The sequence below is a fragment of the Physeter macrocephalus genome, chromosome 6 (genome assembly GCF_002837175.3).
Source record: "Physeter macrocephalus isolate SW-GA chromosome 6, ASM283717v5, whole genome shotgun sequence".
Taxonomy (NCBI): domain Eukaryota; kingdom Metazoa; phylum Chordata; class Mammalia; order Artiodactyla; family Physeteridae; genus Physeter; species Physeter macrocephalus.
This window is the reverse complement of record NC_041219.1, coordinates 960,180-977,598: the sequence shown is the minus strand read 5'-3', so window position 1 is coordinate 977,598 and position 17,419 is coordinate 960,180. Positions and strand designations below refer to the sequence as shown.

The following is a 17,419-nucleotide window of genomic DNA, read 5'->3' as shown; positions in this document are numbered from 1 at the left end:
AATAAAGATGTTAAAAAAAAAATAGAACTCTGTGTATATTTTTCAAAGAGAAGGCTCCTTTTGGATTTGAATAGCATACATTTATGAATTTATGAAAGAACTTCTACTAAACTTGGAATCAGTGGGTTTAGAAGAGTCACAAAATTGCCCCTCCTGTAATTTCTGAGGATAATTTACCATTACCACCCGTATTATTTTTCAAAAGATAACTTTTGTTTCTCGAACTGTTGTACACAGAAAAATACAAACTCTTTACATTACAATTGAGAAATTTATTGATACTTCTTCATGAAGTAGTAAGCAGAATTAAAGTAAAGAAGAAATATACAGCTTAAAACAGTTGAAAAGATCCTAAAATTTTTATGACAATTATACATTTATGGCCAAAATAAAAATGAACAGTTTTTAACAATTAAATCACTTTAAAAATTTTGCTCAATAATTTACCTGAAATTAAACAGATACAAGGATAACTGGGATAATGCCACTTTATCCTTCTCAAAAAAACTGTGATCCTAGTAAAACAGTGGTTCGGTTCTGCTCCCCACTCAAAAAAAGCTACCTCTCCATTCTATCATTTATAAAAGTGTTAACAATCAGCCTTTACTGATTTGTAAGGATGCCAATTTTGGTTCCACTTAAAAATGTTTCCAGTAGGCAGTCAGAGATATATGACTTAGCTGGCCTTACTCAGAAGAGTCGAGGATCAGTAAGTATCTCAACGTATCGGTCATGGCTTTCTTCTCAGTGCTCACTGAGGTCAAATGTCCTCATATAATTATAAATGTTAAAAAGTAAAATTACATCTTAGCAGCCAAAAATTTATATATTTTTTATGTATTTACAGTATTGTACATATTTACATGACCACATCAAATAGTGAAATGTAGAAACAAGAGACCACCTACAGAGGCATTCATTTAATGCCCCAACATTATTTTCTTGTGCAAACTGAAACTTGCCTCAAACTTCTTATAAAGCTATAGACAGTCAACATTGCGAAGGCCACCATCCATGGTTAAAGAGCCAAACCTAAAACACAAAAGAAAAAAGGCAATCTCAAAAGATTCATTTATTTGGCCTCCAACATTTTAAAGAAGAATATAAAATACTTTTCAGAGGAATAAACTATTATTTTTAAAGAGTTAACCAACTATAATTTGCTCTATTTCTTTCTGAAACACAGTGCCACTATCATTAATATGTGAAAAAATACAACTCAGTGGCTTGGGAAGACTTCTTAAGAGAAAATGGGGGAGTAATGTAATCCAGAAAGTGTTAGAAAGAGCTGGATAATTTCTTTTGGTGGGGTGGGATTTATAAGCAAAGATGTGGAGTTGGGAGTCAGAGACAGTAAGAAATGGAAATTTCTGAGCCAAGGGAGTGGTATGATTAGATCAGTATTTGGGAATATTACTTTGGCTGTAAAACCCATGACAGATGGGAAGAGGTGGTTAGGGAAATAGGTAGTAGATTATTATCATGGCTCACAAGGTAGGGGGAAAGGAGATCTAAATGAGGTTGATGAAGGGGAACACAGAAACGTTTGAAGGAAGATTACCAAACTTGATGAAAGGGAGTAAAGAAGAGTGAGTGTCTAAAATAATTTATGGGGACTTCCCTGGTGGCACAGTGGTTAAGAATCTGCCTGCCAATGTAGGGGTTTGAGCCCGGTCTGGGAAGATCCCACATGCCGCAGAGCAACTAAGCCCATGCGCCACAACTACTGAGCCTGTGCTCTAAAGGCGGCGAGCCACAACTACAGAGCCTGCATGCCTAGAGCCTGTGCTCTGCAACAAGAGAAGCCACGGCAATGAGAAGCCCGCGCACCGCAATGAAGAGTAGCCCCCACTCGCCGCAACTAGAGAAAGCTCATGCAGCCATGAAGACCCAACGCAGCCAAAAATAAATACATAAAATAAATAAGTTCATTAAAAAAATAAATAATAAAATAAAATAATTTATGTTCATGGTAGGAGGAGAAAGGGGAAGAAGATGAGGAAATTACAGGGGAGACTGAGTTGGGAAGGATGATGTTATGTGATTTTAGATACAAAAAAATCTGAAGTGATAGATATCCATATGGAGACAGTGTACAAGACCTGGCTTCTATTACTAGTTCTGGCACAAATCCTTAAGTGGTCATTTAACATTTAAGTTATGATTCTGCCATGTCTGATTACCCATGTACTGTCAAGCCTGCAAATAAAACATGACTTATTGGACACGCTTTGGGAAGTGGGGATTTTATTCCACAAAACATGTGATTCAATATAAAATTTTGTTAAAACATATTTTAATAGTCTTTTCTACTTGCTAATCTTTAGCCTTTCAGAATAAATTTTTCGGATTTAGCTAAAGTTGTGAAGAAACTATAAACTTTATAAATTTATAAAAAGTTATAAAGAGTTAGATAATTACTATGTAGATGCTATAAAACAATAGGAAACCAATAGAAAACCAATAGGAAAAAGACTTTAAAACCTAACAGGCAATTCACAGAAAAAAAAATTGAATAAACATATAAAAAGATGTTTGACATCACTATTAACCAAAGATATGCAAATTAAAACAAGATATCGGTTTCTACTAAACAAATTGGCAAACATCTAAAAAACTGAGAACATTCAGTGTTGACAATGGGACTGTAACAAGCCTTTTAGAGAACAAACTATCAAAATTCAAACGCGCAGGGTCTTCCCTGCTGGCGCAGTGGTTAAGAATCCGCCTGCCAATGCAGGGAACATGGGTTTGAGCCCTGGTCTGGGAAGATCCCACATGCTGTGGAGGAACTAAGTCTGTGCGCCACAACTACTGGGCCTGCATGCCACAACTACTGAAGCCCACGTGCCTAGAGCCTGTGCTCCAAAAGAGAAGCCACTGCAATGAGAAGCCTGCACACCGCAATGAAGAGTAGCCCCCACCGAAACTAGAGAAAGCCCGCGCACAGCAACAAAGACCCAATGCAGCCATAAATAAATAAATTTATATATATAAAAAAATTTCAAATGTGCATACCCTTTGACCCAACAACTCCACATCTAGAAACATCAAGAAGTCAACCTTTCAAAAACTCTTACACAAGCACATGAAGGTATATATACAAGTATGTTCACTAAAGCATGTTCTGTAATTGTGAAAAATTAGAAACAACTTAAATGCCCAACAAATAGGGATGCACCAAATAGATATGGTAGATGCATACACTAGGATATCAGGAAGCTGCTGAAAATGAGAAAAATAGAGCTATATGTATGGATATGAAAAAGTACCCTTGATATACAGCCTTAAGTGAAAAAAATAAGACTAAACCAGTATGTACAGAACAATTCCATTCTTATAAAACACACATGCACAACAAACTATCAATAGTGATCACTTCTGTGGGAGTGGGGAGGTATGAGAAAGGGGACGTGGGGTCTTTTATTTCAATTTTTACAATTATATATTGTTTAAACATTTTTTTAACCAATTCATTAAATTCATTTAAAAAAATCGATAATACTATCGAAGCACCTGATAACTTTCTACATGTAGCTCAAATATCATGTGATTTGCTGACATTTAATCTTTCCAAGCCTTATGAACATGTCTGGTCTTTTATTTGAGAGAACAGGGCTAGTGGGGAGATATGAGGCTGGGTTCCAGCTCCAGTACATCTTTTCAGGTATGAACGTCAACACCTGTGGAACATGGACAAAGACTATCTGCTGTGCCCTGGAATGCAAGGCTGGAATGCACGTTTAGTGAGGCCATGCAGCGTGAAAGTGCCCTTCAAGTGTACAAAACACCACATAAATGTGAAATCCTTGTGTTAATATCTTGCGGGTGAGAGGACCTGTGGAGAAGCACCTAAGGGCTGGAAAGAGAAGGCTTCTATTTATGAGCCAAATAGGACTTAACTTCTCTGAGGAGCCCAGACAAGGAAACAGCCACCAAGGTGGCATTATTGTCTCTGTACATTTTCCAACTCTCTTTCTCCTTGATCTATTAGGATTCTGGAGATAAGCAGACACTCAGCTCCTCAAAGAACTCCATGAACAGATGGCGCTCACGTGCAAGGAGGGGTTCAGAGGGCTCTGTGAGTTACACAGCACTGATCAGAGTGCTGGCATCTCCTAAGCAACTCTGAATCCAGAATTGAAAATGATAATTCTAATGAGAAAATGTTTTGAAAAATGTGCAAAAGATTTTCGTTTTCACAGACTGATTCAAAGAATTCTATTAACCAATGCTTCTATAAAATGGAATCAATCACAGTTGACTTGTCTTTATCAAAACAACCCCAAACACATTAAAAGGCACCATGAAATTCACAAAACCTAAGGGTTCTGACTTAATATTCCTTTCCCACTGCTTAACCTATTGATACAGGAAGACAGACAGATACAAGTATAGATATATGTTTATGTACTCAATTGCACATATAATCACAGGGCAGAATGATCTTTGTATTACTCACCTTTCTAAAATATGATTATTTTCAGCAAGTTCTTTAACTACCCCTTCCATTTCTTCCTTTAATTTCTTCATACTATATTCAAAATAAAGATAAAAGTACCTGTGCTCAAAAAAAGTATGCAAGTGTTTTACAGTTATATTTATAGTATGTTTAGTTCTCTAGATTGATCTAAGTCATTAAATAATATTAGCAAATGTATTCATAACAAATATAAAACATTTCAAAATAAAAGAGCAAGATCACAAAATGAAATAAAAACAAACGGAAACACTACAGTTACCAAATAATAAATTTCTTACCCAAGAGTCATTTCTACTAATGTGTTAGAACATGGATAAATTGGGGTCATGGTATGTTTGATTCCACTGGAGGCTGCGAACATTTTCTGTGGCAAAGTTTCTTGTAACTAAAACATCAAAAACAAACAAACAAAAAAACCGTATCAATCACAGGACAGAATACTTACTACAGATCTTAGATCAAATGTTACAGGTTTTAATAAGCCCTTTATAGCTTTAAGTTTTAATTTCAAAACCATCAATGATATAATACTTAAAACTCTCTAAGAAAAACTTTGCTTACCGATGATTTTAAAAAATGGTCTATCAGATGTTTTTCACTGTAAAACATCTTAAAACTTGACTCAAAATACATACCACAAGTGGGCAAGCAGAGCTGAATATAGGCATATTATACCCTATTTCTCTCTTCTCAATCATTATCAGATTTAAACTTAGAAGAATTTTATTTTAATTTTTCCTAGCAGGAAAAAGCCTTTTTTTCCGAGATAATTTTGAAGCTATACCTCATTAGTATAGTCTTGATACTTTGAAACTTCTTCTTCAATATCAAAACACTGATTAGTTAGGGATAATAACTGTTTCCTAAGATGAAGCATCTTTCTGAAAACCAAAAAGAACCAATTAATAAGCAGTCTAATGAAATATTATTTTTACTTAAAATATATAATATACATTAAATTATATATTGTGCAGATAACCACTAATCACCCCCCAAAAAGTTTACTTACCTCATCCATTCTTCTGACTTATCCAAAAAAGCCTCGTACTTTTTAACACATTCATCTGTAAAGTGGGTCATAGCTTTTGTTGCATGATAATACAGTTTTTGCCTGTAATTTAGAAATAATCAGAGGCTTAAACCAATATCAGTGTTTCTATTTCCAATATTAAAGAATTTTCAAATATGTGAAATTTTTTTCCTGTAATGGGTTTAGATTATTTACAATAGAAAGCCTAAAGTTTCTAAGACAGACATTATAGCAGCAAGAGGCGAAAAAGAAGGCTGATGGTGGAGAATGGTCAAAAACTACTTATCGAATGAGGTTAAGGTTAAGGAGGTGGTTAAGTCTGCCCTTGCCTATGTTCTCCATTATCTTCCTTCTGCAATCAGAGCACAGGAGGCAGGAGAAGACTGCCCCCTTATTCTCCCATCTCAGTAACCTCTCAACCAGGGGCCAGATGAGTGGGCCTCAAATAAGTGCACATACAGTAACAATTCTATAAAGCCAAGATTAAAATGTATTTTTTATTATGATTAATTCCAACTTTAAGAAGAAATATAACCAAAAATAATTATTAAACATAATCTGGACACTTACTTATCAAATTTGTGGATTTGTTCTTCATTATAAGCTAGTCCTAAAAATAAGAATATGTATTACTCTTGTAAATGTAGAATCATAAAATCACATGCAATTTTTTTTTGAGATTATTACTTCATGAAGGCTAAGAGTTTAAAGCAGATGTCACAAACTTCTGACCCATGGGTAGATACTGCCCACAAATGCTTTTATTTGGTCTGTACAATGCTAATGTTAAAAAAAAAATTAACTGCCAACATTTAAAAATCAGGATATTTCTAATAAAGTCTATTTCTAGCTTCTCTTGAGGCCCAGGAACACTGGAAAAACAATCAGGTGAATCTGAGTAGTGGCTCTCCCCTTCACATGGGGGTGGGGGTCCTCCTCTCTAGTCCCCCTCAGTCTCCACAGGCCAATCTCATTCCTTTCCATTATGTGCGTGGCCTCTAGATGTTTCAGAGTTCTGATCCCTGATTTGAAATACTCAAAAGGCTGGTTTTAAGGATAATTTTTAATACATTCAACCTCTTCCCTGACAGAACCAAGTCTCTGAAATAAATAACTTATGTAGTCACCCTTACAAATATACCAAATTAATTCAACCGAATTACAACTAGTAGGGCTGACTCAGATTAACAAATGGAAAATTTTACTTACTACGTTCTGCTTTGTCTTTTTTGAACTGATAGTAAATCTCTGTGATGCAATTTAACAGGACTTGTAGCTTTTCTACACTATTTAGAAAAGAAAAATCCAAATAAATTAATTGAGTCAATGTGAAAAAGGACATTTAATAATAAGAGCAGAAACTGCCAACGCAGTTATAACCTACTGTCTATCTTTTGGATGAGTGCCTTCTTGATGGGTCCATGTATCTGCCAGCAATCCACCTGGAGATAATTTGCTTTCAATATCCTGAAGACTGGTTTCTATTGTTCCCTGAGAACTGGAAAGCTAAATAAAACCAATGGGTTCAGATCCAGATTACCAAAAATCAGAAATGATCATCACAATGCCAGTGGAGCCTAAAGTTTGAAAAACATTTCTTTTGTAGATTACTTCAGTTCAAAGTCAGAATAACTATTTTTATCTTTAAATGAAAGGACAGTTTCTTAGGTTATATTCCACCAAGAGTACAATATGATAATAAAACATGAGTATTAATATATTTTATAGGGCTTCCCTGGTGGCACAGTGGTTAAGAATCTGCCTGCCAATACAGGGGACATGGGTTCATGCCCTGGTCTGGGAAGATCCCACATACCGCGGAGCAACTAAGCCCGTGCGCCACAGCTACCAAGCCTGTGCTTTAGAGCCCATGAGCCGTAACTACTGAACCCTCATGCCACAACTACTGAAGCCTGTGCACCTAGAGCCTGGGATCTGCAACAAGAGAAGCCACTGCAATGAGAAGCCCGTGCACTGCAGTGAAGAGTGGCCCCCGCTTGCTGCAACTAGAGAAAGCCTGCACACAGCAATGAAGACCCAACGCAGCCAAAAATAATTAATTTTAAAAAATCTTATATAAAATATATTTTATAAAACATTGCTTACATCTAATATTCTTTTTAAAAAAACACAGAAAATACTTTTAATCATTCAATTAAGCTTGTTTCTTTACCTACAAAATATGGTTAGTACTCTATCTCATGAAAATAAAAGAGAATTATTAGCATAGTCCCAAGTATAAATGTAGATATGCAAAATTGTGCTCTTTTTGTTTACAGCTAAAAAGAAAAGTACCTCTTTTTTTTTTTAACATCTTTATTGTAGTATAATTGCTTTACAATGGTGTGTTAGTTTCTGCTTTACAACAAAGTGAATCAGTTATACATATACATATGTTCCCATATCTCTTCCCTCTTGCATCTCCCTCCCACCCTTCCTATCCCACTCCTCTAGGAAGTTACAAAACCACCTAGCTGATCTCCCTGTGCTATGCGGCTGCTTCCCACTAGCTATCCACCCTATGTTTGGTAGTGTATGTATGTCCATGCCACTCTCACTTCGTCACAGCTTACCCTTCCCCCTCCCCATATCCTCAAGTACCTCCTCTAAAAAACAAAAAATGAAACCTCATCTAAGATCCTGTTCATTTTAAGCTTAGTAAATTTATCACTTACCTACCACAGAACTGAGAGCATCTGTAAAAGTTTTAAAGAAAGGATAAAGGTTGGACTTAAAGGGTGAATATGTTTGAATATTTTAAGTGTCCTGATACATACTATTGTTTTTCAAATTAAGTTTTAAGTGGTGGTTTATGCTGCTACTAGCAACAAACAAGTGTGCCCTCTGCATTCCCCTAGTGTTAGCACTGGTATTATATATAATTCTTAAAGCCTTGCTAATTTGAAAGACAAAATGGTATCTTACTGTTATAATATGCCATTTTCTATTACTCTTGTAGTTGAACTTTTTTTTCCAAGAGTTTCACTTAGATCTATTCATTTTAAAATCATTTCTAAATGTTCTCTATTTACTGCAGATTTAATGTTTTCCTTATGCATTTGTATGAGCTATATTCATATATATTAAAAAAGCCTTTATCTCATTTTCTCAATCTTTTTTTTTTTTTTTTTTTTTTTTGTGGTATGCAGGCTTCTCACTACTGTGGCCTCTCCCATTGCGGAGCACAGGCTCTGGACGCGTAGGCTCAGCGGCCATGGCCCACGGGCCCAGCCGCTCCGTGGGATCTTCCCGGACCAGGGCACGAACCCGTGTTCCCTGCATCGGCAGGCGGACTCTCAACCACTGCACCACCAGGGAAGCCCTCTATTTGTTTTTTAACATTATTTTTTTAAACGTATAGAGATCTTGGGAATTCCCTGGCGGTCCAGTGGTTAGGACTCCGCACTTTCACTGCCGAGGGCCCAGGTTCAATCCCTGGCTGGGGAACTCAGAACCTACAAGCCGCTTGGTGTGGCCAAAAAGGAAAAAAAAAAAAAAAAAAAAAGAAAGAAAAAACCAAAACAAAACAAAAAACATATAGAGATCTTAAATTCTTTCTTTTTAAAATATATTTTAAAAATTTTATTTTATTTATTTATTTTTGGCTGCACTGGATCTTCGTTGCTGCGCGCGGGCTTTCTCTAGTTGCGGCGAGCAGGGGCTAATCATCGTTACAGTATGTGGACTTCTCATTGTGGTGGAGCACAGGCTCTAGGTGCATGGCCTTCAGTAGCTGTGGCACGCAGGCTCAGCAGTTGTGGCTGGCGGGCTCTAGAGCACAGGCTCAGTAGTTGCGGTGCACGGGCTTAGCTGTTCCATAGCATGTGGGATCTTCTTGGACCAGGGCTCAAACCCGTGTGCCCTGCATTGGCAGGTGGATTCTTAACCACTGTGTCACCAAGGAAGCCCCTTAAATTCTTATATAGTCAAATACATATCTTGCTTTTCATGCTTTATGTCGTCTTTAACATTAATGTTAAGAATGTGTTACCTTATACTTCTAAAACATGGAAAATATTTTATGGACAAAATTATTTTTTACAGCATTACATAAAAGTGTGAGAAGTAGCAAGCAACCTGAAGGACCAACATTAAGGGGTAATAAGTAAAACTATTAATAAATCAATTGGCTGCAATATCATGTCTATTTAAAAAGTAGTGTTCCTTAAGTTGGGAAAAGGCTGTTCTTTTCTCTGGAGATCTTTAGGTACCTCATGTTTCTAGGAAAGTTCTAGGAAAGTTCGGATCTAATCTTGCCAGCAAAGGAATAGATTATGAGCCCACGATTGTCAAAATTTTGTAAATACTCACTCTCAACAGTTTGGTGTGTATGTCTGAAATTTCACCTAACTCTGCTGCTTCTAGGCTGATCTTCATCAACTTTTCATATCTGTATGAAAAACAAGTACAGAAAAATTAAATGAGCATAAAATTTTAATGAGCATAGATTTTTTTTTTTTTTTTTTGCGGTACGTGGGCCTCTCACTGTTGTGGCCTTTCCCGTTGCGGAGCACAGGCCCTGGATGTAAGTACAGAAAAATTAAATGAGCATAAAATTTTAATGAGCATAGATTTTTTTTTTTTTTTTTTGCGGTACGTGGGCCTCTCACTGTTGTGGCCTTTCCCGTTGCGGAGCACAGGCCCTGGATGTGCAGGCCCAGCGGCCATGGCTCACGGGCCCAGCCACTCCGCGGCATATGGGATCCTTCCAGACCGGGGCACGAACCCGTGTCCCTTGCATCGGCAGGCAGACTCTCAACCACTGCGCCACCAGGGATGCCCAATGAGCATAGATTTTAAAAGATGTTTTATAAATTATATTTGAGTTTTTATTATCATAACTATTTAAGAATAGAATATTGAATGCAAAGCCTATAAGCAACAGATCCCAAGAAAACTTGATGTCTCCGTAAAGAAGGAATTTTATATACTTCTGCTTATAAATTTGCAGATTAAGAGATAAACTATAAAAGACAACTTTATTTCAGTCTTATGTCAGGATAATAGTCGAAATACTAGATTTCAGAAATAATGGAGGTCAAGAGTATATACTAGTTGCACTTATTATACTTTCTGTGCAGTACAAATAGTATAGCCTAGGAACAAGGTAGTTTAAAATATCATTCTGTTTCAAAAGGCATTCTCGGGTAAGATTAATAAGGAAGAGTAAACTAAAAGTAATCCCCAAATTCTAAAAATACTACCCAAATAGGGTTCTAGAATACCTCTTCCTACTTCCTTTGATCACAGGTTTTATATTTTCCTATGCAGAGTTGTCTGCTTTGCAAGGTAAAAAAAACGAGATGTTTCTATTTCAGATTCCTTTTCCTTTTCAAAGGGAAGGAGAAAATGCCACCAAAGAGATGGTACTCATTTCTTACTGAAATGACTGAATATTTTTGCCCTTATGAGGAAATGACTTAATCTAAGGTTGTCCCTTAATAGAAAGACTTGAAGAGCATGCTATATCATGCCAAGGATAACTAAATAAACTAAACAGAAATGGAAAATCGTTGACATTTTAACCACTATTAGTAAGGAAGTAATCTACTTACACTTTCACAGTCTTTTCAATGTTTCTGATGCAGAAATCTAATGTGATCACAACTTCCGTCTTTTTGTGAACAGTTTCATTATAATCATCTTTAACTGATTCTCTAAAAAATAATAATATTCCCATTAGTTTATCTAAAGAATTATTTGTTTTCTCTTGCCTTTCACTAATTACACTGCTGTACTACTTTCTGTTCAGACAAACTTCTTAACGGTCTTGATACATTATGAAAGCCAATTCACTTTTTACTACTGAAAGCATCTCTGTGACGCTTTATACCTATCCAGGGCACAAACCACTACCACTTATCAGGTTAACAGTTTAGAAATCTAAGGCATTAAAATTATATTAAGGAATAAAACTAATCTACAATCACACAAATAAGCTGAACAGCATTACATTTTATACCACCAGAATTAATTTTTAATGTTCCTGGTAGACTATTGTCTGATTTATACTTAAGCAGGATGACATAGTATATAATATAATTGAAGACCTTCTGATATATATCAAGGCCAACAAACTAAGGCCTGATGCCTGTTTCTGCTAAGAAAGGGATTTACATTTTTAAAGGTTGTAAAAACAAAATGAAAACAGAATTTGCAGACCACAAAGTCTAAAATATTTACTAACTGAAAACGTTTGCCAACAGTGGTCTACGTGAAAAACTATTTTCTCATGACTTATTGAACTAAAAGCTAATAAGTAAAAGAAACAAAAGCTTCATGGAGCAGCGACTGGAGTAGATAGCAGCAGCAAGAGAAAACAAGAGCTGTTAGCAACAATGCTACGAAAATAAATGGAGTCAACACTTAGGTTTTTCCAAAAACCATTTAGTAAAAACAAAAAGGCTTCTTAATGGAAAGAGAACAGCACAGGCTTACAAACTGGATATGTGAACACATAAAAAAAATTATAAGCATAAATTTATGGGTTTAACATAAAGGTGACAGGAAAAAAAAAGAGCCTTATACTTTTTTCTTCTTAGAAGCAGCAGCAGAAGAACAAGAATGATGAAATGCTTCATATCTGTTTTTTCAAGAACGGAAGGACAGGTGTGAGGTGGGTAAACATAAACCGTCACAAGCATTAAAGCCTAAGGGCACTGTTGAGTCCATTATTATGTGTGTATAAAATTGAAACAATTCAAATGATGATGTATAGAACTAGAGGCACGATTCTTAAGAGACCATTCATTCTCCACTTCTATCAGATGGAAAGATGACATATCATATATTCAACCACAAAACGTTTCTTAGGGTCACGGGGCCACGGCAGTGAAAGTGCCGAGTGCTAACCACTGGACCACCAAGGAAATCCTATATTTTTCTAATTTTTTTTCTTAATTTTAAAATTCAGATACTATTTGTCCTATCTGTCTCATAAGGGTTTTGTAGGAATCAAATGAAAAAAAAAAACAAAACAGCTGCTAAACGTTTTGTAAACTAAATGTGAAACAAATGTATTATAATAAAAATCATGCTACATGACCCCACCTAGTCTGAAGAGGTAAAGCATCAATGATGGGATGATTACCAGTTATTTAATGAGGCCTATTCGAAGATCAATTTTCAAATTTCAATCCATTACTTACATCAACCATCGTATCCCCTTTCGCATTAATTCCTGATAAAGCAGCAAGGTACTGGCAATTCTACAGGCATAACACACAACTCCTGTTACTGCCTAATGAAGAAATACAAAGTGTCAATATTTGGTGCAGGGTAAGAAAAACTCACATAAAAATTTTCAAGCTTTTGTGTTTTTATCATTAAAAACACAGTAAGCTACTAATTTCTAAAAGCTAAGGACAGATATAACTGCAATAAATATTTTATCCATAACATAATAATGGTAAACATGCACTGTCTCAATGGAGAAAATTTTCCTATGAGTTCAAGAAAGGATACAAAGAAGAAAGAACACAAAAATTTGTCATGGGTAACAATCTAAATGAATAATTTCCTAAATTATATAGGTGTATATAAAGATACACTTTTTGTTGCTTCCACTATTGATAAGGTAATTTTAATTCAGATGTTTATATAGTCATTTAATTAAATACTAACCTTAGCCATGCTGGCATCCCCATCTAAATCATAACGTGGATGTACTTTAGGGAGGGAAACTGAAATATGAAATAATTAAAATCAGAAATAAAAAATTATGAATTATTTCATCCTTCATACATCAACCTCCAAATTAAACATTAACCTCTAAATTACCTCTAAATTAAATGTTAGTGGTAAAACTCTTTAATGTTTTTTTCCTGGTTAAAGAAAACCACTTGAACAAAATGCTCATTCCTTAACAAATTTCCTGCACTATTTCTAAGGAGTTTCATTTCTTTTTCTTAAATATATTCCAACATAACAAGCTCAATGTTTTTCTTTAAATCTAAATCAAATCCCAAGATCTAAACAAAAATATAAAAATCCAGGTAACTTTTTTTTTACCACTAGAATTAATAATTTAAAAGATTCCAAAATGCAGATCTAATTTTTCTTAAACTTCAAAGCCTGGAAAAGGGTCCTATTCACCCTGGAAACAATAAATATTTGCTGAGATTTATGATACAAAAGGTTATTTTTATTTTTATTTTTTATTTTTTTGCGGTACGCGGGTCTCTCACTGTTGTGGCCTCTCCCGTTGCGGAGCACAGGCTCGGGACGTGCAGGCTCAGCGGTCATGGCTCATGGGCCCAGCCGCTCCATGGCATGTGGGATCTTCCCAGACCAGGGCACGAACCCGTATCCCCTGCATCGGCAGGTGGACTCTCAACCACTGCGCCACCAGGGAAGCCCCAAAAGTTTATTTTGAGTGTTAGTAAAATACTAAAAGCAGAGAGCTACAGTAAAACATATATGACAAACTATTTTACCATTTTATAAACAAAATATTTAACATCAAATTTTGTTGCATACAGGGTTTTAAATTTTACTACTATTCTCAATTAACTTACAAAATTTTAATATTTATAAAAGTTCTACATTAATGTCATCATCAGTCATCATTTTGTTGCATACAGGGTTTTAAATTTTACTACTATTCTCAATTAACTTACAAAATTTTAATATTTATAAAAGTTCTACATTAATGTCATCATCAGTCATCTTTATGAAGATGACAATCATTTTTATAGTTTTTTTTTTTTTTTTTTTTTCTTTCTTTTGGCCATGCCGCATGGCTTGTGGGATCTTAGTTCCCTGACCAGGGATTGAACCTCGGCCCTCAGCAGTGAGAGTGTGGAATCCTACCCACTGTACCGCCAGGGAATTCTCAGGGTTTGTTTTTTTTTTTAAATGGCTAGTAAGAACAATAAGAAAAATCCCAACTTACTTTTTTCATATATCAATCCTATTGTACTCAGAGGTTCCCGGCTTACTACAAAGATGGGATTTTCCTCAGCAGTTTTAGGGAAATGTTGTGCCAGTCTTCCAGGTTCTAGAACTAAACGTCGTCCTTCATATATAAGTTCTTGATTTGAAGAAATAATTTTGGTTTGTTTATACACCAGTTCATAAAATACAGTAGCACTGTGTGAGAAAAATCCAAAAGGACAACATAATTGGGATAAAAAAAGAGGTAAAAAAATTTTTTTTAATGAGGGCCACAACATCTATTTCTCAGTGATACTTTAGATCATGACCAGTCCACAGAAATGCTGCTTTGTTGATGCGGATACTATAAAGTCTATTAAATTGAAAATTCCACATAATCTGCCTATACAGCAATCAACTCTAAAATTTTTTATGTTTGATACCTATATTGGATATGTGCAATACACAGGAGTTTTAATATTTAATAATAGGGGACCAATATAGCAGAGAGGTTTAAGGGCACAGACTCTGGAATCAGAACAGCTGGATTCAAATTCCAGTTCTTCCACTTACCACTTACTCGTTGTATTACCTTCAGTTACTTAACTCCTCTGTGCTGAGGTTCTTCATCTATAAAATGGGAATAACAGTCTCCACCTCACAGAATTGTTGTGAGGACTAAATGATTTAAATATATAAAGAACGGAGAACAATACTTACAACATGACTATGTAAATGAATTAATAAAATCAGGCATTTTCAAAATGATGTTTTGGGGAAAAAGGTAGATTCTCCCAAAACAGATTCATGAAATCAAATAAATGTTCCAGCAGCAATGTTGTGATTCCAAACAAAAAAAAAGCCACTTTCAAAAAGCCTCTGCTGTGATTTTTGGCTCAGGCTTGGGTGGGCTTTTTATGTTCACGCACACTCTTAAGATGAAATAGTGGCCAACACCTAACTATGGTACATATCTATTCAGGCTATTAAGCACCAAAATAAAGATGAATAATATATTTTAACCTAATGTTATATGAATATTATTTTATTCATTATATTTACATTATATTTAATGTTTATAATATGTTAGACATAGATTAGACAAAAATGTCTAAAATATTATTCCATCTAATTGATTTTATTCCTTAATAAATTATCAGTGAAAGTCTCTTTTTGAGTTTTATGAGGCATCAAAACTGCTGAGTCTTGTCAAACAGCAATTAAGGCATATAGAAAGGGTGTAATGTTTTTTTCCCTTTCATTTTAAGAAACATTTTTTTGAGATCTTTGTAGATTCATGTGCAGTTGAAAGAAATTATATGGAGGGGAGAGGACTGGGGTTGGTGGCGTGAACAGAGCCTGAAGGGGTTAGTGCACCACGGCTAGCCGGGAGGGAGTCCGGGAGAAGTCTGGAGCTGCCGAAGAGGCAGGAGACCTTTTCTTCCCTCTTTGCTTCCTGGGGCGTGAGGAGAGGGGATTAAGCGCGCCGCTTACAGGAGCTCCAGAGACGGGCGCGGAGCTGCGGAAGAGACAAGAGACTTTTTCTTGCCTCTGTTTCCTGGTGCGAGAGGAGAGGGGATTAAGCGCGCCGTGTAAAGGAGCTCCAGAAACAGGCGCGAGCCGCGGCTATCAGCGCAGACACCAGAGACGGGAATGAGACGCTAAGGCTGCTGCTGCCGCCACCAAGAAGCCTGTGTGCGAGCACAGGTCACTGTCCACACCTCCCCTCCCAGGAGCCTGTGCAGCCCGCCGCTGCCGGGGTCCCGGGATCCAGGGACGGCTTCCCCGGGAGAACGCACGGCGCGCCTCGGGCTGGTGCAGCGTCACGCCGGCCTCTGCCGCCGCAGGCTCACCCCGCATCCGTGCCCCTCCCTCCCCCCGGCCTGTGCCAGAGCCCCCGAATCAGCTGCTCCTTTAACCCCGTCCTGTCTGAGCCAAGAGCAGATGCCCTCGAACGACCTACACACAGAGGTGGGGCCAAGTCCAAAGCTGAACCCCAGAAGCTGTGCGAACAAAGATGAGAGCGGGAGGTCTCTCCCAGCACCCTCAGAAGCAGCGGATTAAAGCTCCACCATCAGCTTGAAGTGCCCTGTATCTGTGGAATACCTGAATAGACAGCAAATCATCCCAAGTTGAGGAGGTGGACTTTGGGAGCAAGATATATTATTATTTTCCCCTTTTTCTCTTTTTGTGAGTGTGTATGTGTGTGCTGCTATGTGAGATTTTGTCTGTAGAGCTTAGCTTTCACCATTTGTCCTAGGGTTCTGACCGAACCGTTTTTATTTTTTTATAAAACTTTTCTACTTAATAATAATTTTTTATTTTAATAACTTATCTTCTTTCTTTCTTTCTTCCTCCCCCCCTTCCTTCCTTTCTTCCTCTCTTCCGTCCTTCCTTCCTTTCTTGCTTTCTTCCTTCCTTCTTCCTTCCTTCCTTCATTTCTTCCTTCCTTCCTTTCTTCCTCCCTTCCTTCCTTCCCTATTTTTTCTCCCTTTTATTCTGAGCCGTGCGGATTAAAGGCTCTTGGTGCCCCCAGCCAGGCATCAGGGCTGTGTCTCTGAGGTGGGAGAACCAACTTCAGGACACTGGTCCACAAGAGACCTCCCAGCTCCACGTAATACCAAACGGCGAAAATCTCCCAGAGATCTCCATCTCAACACCAAGACCCAGCTTCACTCAACGACCAGCAACCTACAGTGCTGGACACCCTATGCCCAACAAATAGCAAGACAGGACTACAGCCCCAGCCATTAGCAGAGAGGCTGCCTAAAATCATAATAAGGCTACCGACATCCCAAAACACACCACCAGAAGTGGACCTGCCCATCAGAAAGACAAGATCCAGCCTCATCCACCAGAACATAGGCACTAGTCCCCCCAACCAGGAAACCAACTCAACCCACTGAACCAACCTTAGCCACTGGGGACAGACACCCAAAACAATGGGAATTACGAACCTGTAGCCTGCAAAAAGAAGACCCCAAACACAGTAAGATAAGCAAAATGAAAAGACAGAAAAACACACAGCAGAT

At 37.1% G+C, this 17,419-nt stretch overlaps 1 protein-coding gene across 4 annotated transcripts in view; it reads right to left on the bottom strand.

Annotated features, from left to right (window-relative positions):
• Positions 1-259: 259 nt before the first annotated feature.
• TBK1 (TANK binding kinase 1) overlaps positions 260-17,419 on the bottom strand; it is a 47,419-nt gene continuing 30,259 nt past the window's right edge. The window contains exons 9-22 of one of the 4 annotated variants that reach the window (XM_028490348.2): positions 14,407-14,603; positions 13,137-13,195; positions 12,662-12,753; positions 11,069-11,170; positions 9,825-9,903; positions 6,898-7,019; positions 6,723-6,799; positions 6,084-6,123; positions 5,493-5,594; positions 5,268-5,364; positions 4,762-4,868; positions 4,463-4,534; positions 3,019-3,041; positions 298-1,032 (exon numbers count right to left, since the gene is read on the bottom strand). In XM_028490348.2, coding sequence (XP_028346149.1) covers positions 1,019-1,032; positions 3,019-3,041; positions 4,463-4,534; positions 4,762-4,868; positions 5,268-5,364; positions 5,493-5,594; positions 6,084-6,123; positions 6,723-6,799; positions 6,898-7,019; positions 9,825-9,903; positions 11,069-11,170; positions 12,662-12,753; positions 13,137-13,195; positions 14,407-14,603 — 1,183 coding nt within the window. In that variant the 3' untranslated portion in view covers positions 298-1,018. The other 3 variants (XM_024122922.3, XM_028490349.2, XR_003680055.2) reach the window with 3 other exon arrangements.